At 44.8% G+C, this 8,575-nt stretch overlaps 1 protein-coding gene across 1 annotated transcript; it reads left to right on the top strand.

Annotated features, from left to right (window-relative positions):
• Positions 1-926: 926 nt before the first annotated feature.
• On the top strand, positions 927-7,451 carry metrnla (meteorin like, glial cell differentiation regulator a). Its single transcript, XM_015000447.2, has 4 exons — positions 927-1,241; positions 2,676-3,064; positions 6,371-6,430; positions 6,596-7,451. The coding sequence occupies exons 1-4, from the start codon at positions 1,144-1,146 to the stop codon at positions 6,907-6,909; spliced, it is 861 nt and encodes a 286-aa protein (XP_014855933.1). The 5' UTR covers positions 927-1,143; the 3' UTR covers positions 6,910-7,451.
• Positions 7,452-8,575: the final 1,124 nt, after the last annotated feature.

Genomic DNA, 8,575 nt, shown 5'->3' with positions numbered 1-8,575 from the left:
AAAGCAACCCTTTTCACTGGTAAGTACTTGGTAAGATCTTTTATTTATTGGCATTCATAACCTTTGAATTGTGTCACACCTTTTAACAATATAATGAAAAAGTGTCTTGGTGCATACAACCTTCTGTGCTCATAAAGTAATAATAAAAAAATGAATAGCATCCACTGTATCCAGTTGTCTTCATAATTACCTAATTAGTAAATTAAGTGTACTTGTGTTTGGCTCAATCTTGTTGTGGATACAGCTGTTCCTTGAAAGTTTCAGAAGTTTGTTAGAGAACATCAGCAAACAAACAACATCATGAAAATAAAGGATCACATCTGATAGGTTATGGAGAAGTCTAAAGCAGTGGTAGATTATAAAAAGATATTCCAAGCTTTAAACATTTCACTGACATCTCTGTAAGTTTATTTTTCTATTATCTTCTGTCTGGTGGTCCCTTTGCTTTTTAGAGGGTATAAAGCAGATTCACACCTGAATCCACAGTATTTGTAAGTGAAATAAATGTACACTGTGTTAAGAGATGATTCATACGGATTTAAAAGCTTTATTTACTGGGAACTAGTGGGATTTCTGTGGCTTAATTTGTCATTTTGTGAAGATGTTTTTAGTTTTACATATTGTTTTAAAAACTAATGTAAAAAATAATTTTATATTTTCGTCTGATTCCTCTAAAAACCCGACTTAACTCCTCTTTCACCAAATACAATCTGCTTGAGTACGAAATATTCTTAAGCAAAGACACCCTTGAATAAAATGTTACTCTACCCACCTGTGGTAATGAATCAGTTTTCAAAAAGAGTCGTTTTGTTCCATGAAGTTAGTATGTCCGAGCCCGAACTGAGCGCCTGAACGCAGCTGATTGAGCGAACGGGGTGTGACGTGGAGAGCAATCAGGGCTGCTGAGCCGGAGACCGAGCCGAAACCAGTTCACAGTGAGCGGAGACCCGAACACAAGGAGCGGTCCGTACACGTAAGAAAAGAGACTTCATGTCTCTGAAACTTCGGGGAACAAAAACGAGAGACCTCTGAGAGCGGACGAAGCGGAGCGGGGCACATGGAAACACTATGCGGCCGGACAGACGGCGGTGGACTTTCCCATAGTTTCAGTCGAGAAAAGAGGCAAAGTGAGGCGAGATAAACATGCTCTCCCTGATGCTGGCCTCATTTCTGCCTCTCCTCCTTCTCTGCCGGATTTCTCTCTGCCAGTACTCAAGCGACCAGTGCAGCTGGAAGGGCAGGTGAGGCTCTCTCACTTTATTCTGAATGAAATCACACCTGAAAATGCTAAATTTCAAGCGGCTGCAGTGAAAGAAAGCGAGTTGCTGGCGGCAGTTTGAAAATGACTGACCGAAACTCAAAAGACGTCGCAGTGAAAAGATTCACTTTGGCCATATCAACCACGAATAATAGTTCGCGGTTAATATGCAACTGGACTCAACAGATTTGGAACTCTATTTTGTTTACACTAATAATTTATTTAAGCTTGTATTTACAAATGCAATATGATTTGTGCTCTTATTGTGAAATGTCACGAGCTTTCACTTGTAACAAGTTTGCAGAATGATACTTGGATTTTTAAATATTACATCTTATCCTGATTGTACATATATATATTTGGATCCAAGACATTTTTTAAATTTGTTTTGCAGTATGGTAAATCTTCAGTCTTTACTTGATGTATCATGGCACTGAAGAAGGTTGACTTTACTGTGCACTGGAAATTTCACCTCCCTTGCAACATCTGCAGATTTTCTTTTTGTTTTTTTTTGCACTTTGAATGTTTTTTTTTTATCCACCAAGCAGGAGGGGTAGGCCATGCTTTCAGCCTCCAACCAATAATCTGTTGTTCATTAGTGAGATGCTTGCCTAATCTCCTTTAATTGCAAGCAGAAGTGATGAACTAAGATAGGACTTAATTAGAGGCGTGCTGAGGTGAGCCTGGTTATCGGGCTTCAGCTGCATCTGCTCAGCATGTGCCTTGGGTTGCTTCAGATCTATGGCAAATTTGAATTTCAGCGTCTCCTTTTCAGCATACTGGGCGTTTCTCCCCCCAGAGTTAAACCACAAGCTTGGCATGTGTCTGCCGATGGCTTCCTGCCTCTGGCTTTGCCACGGGAATGACTGACACACTGGAGTTTTCAAACCCCTGACCAGGCATTAAGTTGTGGAGGGAGCGATTTGGTCGTGCTGGCGCCAGAGTCCGAAGTGCTGCCCGGACAAGTCTCTTCCACTCTCTTTGTTGGTGGTTTGAAACCAAGGGGAGGTTTGGTGCGTGACTGGCATTTGCACTTGCATGCAGCAGGCCCAGCTACTGTTGCTGCTGCCGTTGTCTCCCCAGAAGCCCCCGTGTCCCCTCCATTCATCCACTTCTGCTTCCAAGCTCTTCCCAAAGGCATCCTGCCAGTGGTGCGTTTTGCCAGAGCTCAGGGCAGAACAGTGTGGTATGGGGAGTGTGTTTGAGCTGAGGTCATGTCGGCTGCTTTGGCTCGTGACTGGTCATGCAGCCAGTCTTGCGCACAGCCTTAATGCTTCAGAAGGAATGTGGTGCAGTGTCCTTACAGTCTGGATGAAGGGAGAGCTTGTTTTCTGAGCTCAACCCAGACAGAAAATCAGTTTAGATGAAACCATGGTTTTCCCCAATGCTCACTTCTAACCCTTCCTGTCACCTGTAGTGGGCTGACCCATGAAGGCCACACCAGGGACGTGGAGCAGGTGTACTTGCGCTGCTCACAGGGCTCTCTGGAGTGGCTCTACCCGACCGGAGCCATCATCGTCAACCTGCGGCCCAACACCTTGTCGCCCGCCGCCGCCCGCCTCTCCGTCTGCATCAAACCCTCCAAGGACTCCACGGGGACAAACATCTACCTGGACCGCAACGGCAAGCTGCGGCTGCTGCTGCGCGAACAGGACCAGGCGGAGGGCAAGGTGCACTGCTTCAGCATCCGAGAGGGGGCGCTCTTCATCGAGGCCGTCCCGCACACGGACATCAGCCGGAGGATTACGGCCTTCCAGTACGAGCTGGTCAGCGACAGGCTGAGGGCGGAGGCGCAGTCACCTGGTGGTAAGGTGTAGCTTGACGTTGCTTCTGTGCTGCAGCAGTTGTGGTGAACTTTTACTGTACTAAAAGTTTGGAAACTTGGAAATGTCCACTATTAAGTTATACTATAGATTTAAAAAGTTCAAGTTTCCTCTTAAAAGTTTCCATCATATAGTGGTAGGAGTCCCAAAATGGGATGCTGAAGTAACCTGAATTATCCCTATGTATAGCATAGTGCACTGCAACGCTGCCCCTCCCACACCTACTGCTACACTTTTTTTTTTTTTTGCAAGAAAGAGAAACTTTACTTTTTAGAAATATTTCCAGACAGACAGTGTTGAAACTTCTGTTTCTTAATAAGTCAACAGTGTTTTAAAACTACAGTCTGCAAGCTAGCAGGACCTCAGGTTAGCTACTTCAACATGCTACTTAGCATTTAATATTAGCTTGTGTTACTCTATAAAGAGCAAAGCAACAGAAATATCTTCAGTGCAATGATCAGTTGAAAACTGATGCATCAAAATGTGGTGGTTTTTTTTATTTCAGCAGAGGTTAGAATAATTATTCTGTTTCTGAGTGAAAGTTGTTAGGTTTGTGTAAATACCAACAAACTTATGGTATTTTTACTGAAAGTCATCACACAATCTCACACTGGCCCACGTCTGCTTGTTTCCTTAGTCTCTGTGGTGCGCACCCTGCACTAAATGCAGCCATCTGCTGGTGAAAAACTTTATTGGGTTTGACACTAATCATTCACTCAACAGTGAACTCGAGCCAAACTCAGTTTCTCTTTTAGTTTTGGGAAGAAAAAAAAAAAGAAAGAACAAGATAAAAACCTGGCCATGTTTTGATCAAATGTCAGCCCTCTGGTTGTTTCACAACAGCACCGTTGATCTGACTCTGAAATACTCTGCTGCAAGCTGTAATTCTTGTTTTTTCTTTTGTTTTTTTTTCTGGATGGCCTGTGTGTGTGTGTGTGTGTGTGGAAAGGGGCACAGCCAAACACAGGCCTTCCAATGAAAAACAGCCATATATTTTCATGCTGCGTACCTGCCAGATCTGCACAGTTTCAAGCTGCGCACAACTGTTGTTTTTTCCACCTAAAGCAAAACACGAGCAGCGTCGGAGCCACATGTGTTTTTACGGCTCTCCGGCTTCACGTTTCCAAATCCTGCGTCACCGCTTGGCACGGCGTGGGGTTAAGAGGCGGAGGGGACGCTCTGCAGTGGGTTTGACCGCATTAGTGCGCTTGGCTCTCCGCTGCAGCGGGATCTGGGCTATAATGTGGCATGAGATAGCACTGGGGTGATTCACAAAGACAGTGGTCTCGTGTCATGCGAAGCCTGAGTGGGCAGATTGATTGCTCCTTCGCTTCTTCTCATCGTCTTCGCCGTATTTCTTCCTCCTCTCTCCTCTCGTCTTCCTCCCTCCGACACGCTGTGCTGGGATTGGGTTGCTCACCAACATGCTGGAATGCATCTCCAACCAGATGTTGGGAGGAAACTTTGAGGACCATATAGACTCGTTTGGCCTCTACTCTTTTCTTTCCGTCCCTCCCTCGCCGTTGACCATTTCCTACCTCTGCTTCCTTCATGTCTATTTATCATTATAATATTTTTCTTTTCATTCCGTTCCCCTCCATGCATCTCCCCTGTCTCCCCCTTGTCTATTTGAAGTGGTTTTTGTCGCTTCTGAGTGGTATTAGCAAGTTTTGCTCCATTACCGTGGAATGCATCTGGTCCCAGATGTTGCAGGGACTCTAATGTGCTTTTGCACCCCTCCCATCCTCCTCCGCTCTCTGCTCCTATGAAGTGGTTCTGATCAGAGCGAACGGGGCCAGAAGGAGACGCTGACTCGGCTCTTGGCCCATTCCTGTGGTTGTGTTTCATGTTTCACATGTGAGCTCCGCTCTGCTCGCCTCGGCTCTGCTCTGCAGGAAAGCAAACACACCCCGGTCCTGGGCCCCGGCTCGCGGCCGCGCCTGATGCCGCGGCAGATCCTCGGCACTCACTTCAAAGCGAGCGTGCGCTCCACTCCGAGGCGCTGGGCGAGGTCTGCTCTCTTGAAGTCCACCGTCTGTCCAGCTGTTAGCGAGCCATCAAGACTTGTGGCTGTTTGACCTTTGATCTCCGGTGACGTGGTGGCGCCTCGAGTTTCTGCTCCAGCTGACATTATTGCCGTTCGCTCCTCCAGTCGTTCAAAAAAAGAAAAAGAATCAAACTGAGAATAGACTCAAACATTGAAAATGGAGACAATGAAAGCACATCTACTTTCTTAGAATACTTTTTTCTGTTTTTGTTTTTTTTTTTTTTTTTTTTTAAACCAATACTTGATGAATATTTATGTGCCGCCAGTGAAGCTGGGTGATTTCCAGCAGAGAAGATCCACCTGGGTTAACAGAGTTAGTCATCCTCCTCAATTTCTGGACTGACAGGCACTGCTGCTGCACCACAGTCCACCGTTCTGACTGCCAACACCAGTTTCCTCCTCACTCAGTTTACCACCCTGCCACTAAAAACCACCTGAGACAACTGAGCTTTACATCCATTTATTGCTTTTTCTCCTGATGTAAAACCTTCTGGAGTTAGCAGAAGACTTTTTTCCCCTGCAGACAGTTTTGTTTCAATCAGATCTTTCCTATGTGTGGACCTTTTTTGTAATGTGAGGCATTTACAAAACAGCTGTTTCTCACTCTTAAAGTTAAGTAGTTATGATACAGAACACGCCCCGTCTTTCGGCACTGCTCATTCTGTTGGTCTGGTCTGTGTTTGTCACGCAGCGTTGGGGACGGGGGTCACTAACAGAACAGGCCCTGTGAGCATTAAACATACAGACAGGCGTGCATAATTCAGTTTGTTTGATTTTTGATGTATGTGTCAGGCAGTAAGGCTGCACAATATCTGGAAAATATGTGATTGTTATACTGTCAAGCGTTGCCATGATGATATCAAATGATTCCACCTTTAGAAAAACAAAAAAACATTTCAAGCCCCTTCTACTCTGTGAGCTTCAGCATCTCTGCTAAATATCTATATGTGTCAAATGTAAACGTCAAGAATCCCTGTATTACTTCCCTGGAGAATTTGCTTGCAAAACAGTTGAAATATATTGATTGTGATATTGCACATATTAATATTGTGATGATGAATCTGATTCCTTTAGTTGTGCAGTTAGAATTTGCTGATTTATTTACTTTTTTAAAGCGTTCATTAGGATGTGTTTGTCTTGGCCTGCACCCTGAAAGGAAATGCTAAAGGAATCATTTGTCTGTTTCTTTTGGAGCGCTCTGCTGAGCATGAACTTACCTAGCCTGTTTCTTTATCCACTTAGCGCCCTGTCAGCCCTGCTCTGATGCCGAGATGCTCCTAGCAGTCTGCACTAATGACTTTGGTAAGTTCTACGTCCAATTTGTAAGTGTGGCTGCACCAATCTAAGCTTTGAGGACAATTTTTATCAGTTTCTCTAAAGATTAGACATGCTTTTAATGATTTCGGGCCAGTCACAGATCGGCAAGTAAAGCCAGTTTCGTGACGCATTTCCTCTGCCTTCCTGCAGTGGCACGAGGCACCATTAAGACGGTGGGTCCGGAGGAGGACCACGCATCGGTCTCCGTGGAGATCAGCCACCTTTACAGACAGAAGACCCATGTCTTTGTGTCCGGGGGCGTGAGGGTACGGAGCTGGACAGGCAACATAAAGATGCCCCTGCAGTGTGGGGTGAAGTCTGGAGAGGGCGAGTTCCTTTTCACTGGGACGGTGAGGTTTGGGGAGGCCTGGATGGGTTGTGCTCCTCGCTACAAAGACTTCCTGCGGTTGTATCACGAGGCGCAGCTGCAGGGGACCAACCCGTGCCATGTGGAAACTGACTGATTTAGCTGCCCACATTTGGAAGCATTGCAAGTTTTTTTTTATTTTATTTTGGAGAAGAGCTATAATGAAAGTTCAAGCCAAGGAAAGAGAAGAGAGACTGATGGGACTGTCCCAGACTTCTCTTGGCTGTCCTGTGACTCTTGGAGTACGGAGATGGAAAGTGTTGCAACGCGGCACGTCGCCGAGGCCGGACACGACGGAGAAGTGTTCAGAGCGTCTTCTCGAGTACGAGGAGCCGCAGAGTTTTAAATGTAGCAAAGTGATATTTGTTTTTATGTATAAAATGTGAAATAAGATTGTACATTTTGAAACGGTGTGCTTTGTGTAAAGAAAAAAAAAAGTTTGATGTACAGATCTGTATTTGTTTTCTTAAGAAGAACGTGTAAATTCAAAGACTCTTATTTTGTTTAAAAAATATTTGCAATTTAATGCCTGAACTCGTTTTTTCAGGCTTTGCAGTTGTGAAAAAAGATGAACCAAAAAAAAAAAAAAAAGGAAAAACATGTTTTGTTGACGAGAATAAATTGTTTTTTATTGCCCAATGTGTTTTTTGTTGTCTCAAAAAAACAATACATGCACAAAAGTGGTTTCATGGGCACACATGTTCTGGACAAAACCAGAGCCATATGATGTGCATTAGCCTCACTCCAGCCTGGATGGAACCATTTATCCAAAAGGTAAAGAGAGATTGATATCGGAGAGTCGGGGTGGATTCCTCTGCGTCGGTTCCTGTGGTGACGGGGTGGCCGTGTGTCAAGGTCAATGTGAAAGGCCTCTTTGTTCGAGCAGAGCAGCCCGCTAGGAGTGTGAGGTCTGAAGACCGACCTGAATGCAGCCCTGTGACCGGGCACGCAGCACAAAGTGGGACTCTCAAACCGCATTCCTAATTTTGATTGACATGTAAACCACAACCTGAAGCTTTTCCTACAGCTCCAAATAAAACACATTTGAGGAAGCGATGCTGCTACAGCAGCTCTTTGTAGAGTTAAAAAGGCGAGGCCCCAGCTCTTTCTATCTGCCCTTTCACTTAAACGGAAAGGCACCTAGAATTTCGTTCGGTGAGCTGCTGCCCCATGCAAACAATTGCTTCTCCAGACAGAACGGTGCATGGCGCTGCATTGACTGTCTGGATTCCAGCTGACGGCCAGACGTCCTCAAATTGCTCACTGGGAAATGCAAACAGTGAGCACTTCTATGGTTACAGTCCTCTTCTTCGAGAAACCTTTTCGTGGCTTTGGGACTTTGTGCTTTGTGAAACAAGGTGTAGGAGGAAGAAAAGAGTCAGTGGGCGTCTTGACATCCTCTGAATTCTACCTTGGATTTTGGCAACAGATGCAAGAAGCAATTCACCGTCACGTCTTTCTCACTTTTTAAAGTCTACAGCTGCTGCTCACACATTCAGTGCATTGAAGGTTGTACAAAATAGGTTTATTTTAATGTTTTTTCTGATTTTTCAGTTATAGAGTAATAACAGAGGTAATGAAATGCTGATTACATACTCATTAGCTGCATTAGCCATGGTGCTGGTGCCATTGGGGATTTGGAGGTATGTTACAGTACTATCCTAAAAATCAGCAAAATCACTGCTCTTTACCTTAACCAGATATGCTTTGGCCATTCAGACTCTTAGCACTTAAACTTGTTTACCTCATGGAATAGATGTTGT

Source organism: Poecilia mexicana, unplaced genomic scaffold, assembly GCF_051168715.1.
Source record: "Poecilia mexicana isolate PSO_F unplaced genomic scaffold, ASM5116871v1 scaffold_8, whole genome shotgun sequence".
Lineage (NCBI taxonomy): Eukaryota > Metazoa > Chordata > Actinopteri > Cyprinodontiformes > Poeciliidae > Poecilia > Poecilia mexicana.
The sequence above is the reverse complement of the archived record's forward strand: the minus strand, read 5'-3'. Positions and strand labels throughout refer to the sequence as shown.

Excerpts from the sequence above, each read along its gene's own strand:
- metrnla (XM_015000447.2), top strand. The coding sequence starts at position 1,144 with ATGCTCTCCCTGATGCTGGCCTCATTTCTGCCTCTCCTCCTTCTCTGC. Across the intron at positions 3,065-6,370 it reads GGAGGCGCAGTCACCTGGTG|CGCCCTGTCAGCCCTGCTCT; the intron begins GTAAGGTGTAGC and ends TTATCCACTTAG. Across the intron at positions 6,431-6,595 it reads AGTCTGCACTAATGACTTTG|TGGCACGAGGCACCATTAAG; the intron begins GTAAGTTCTACG and ends GCCTTCCTGCAG.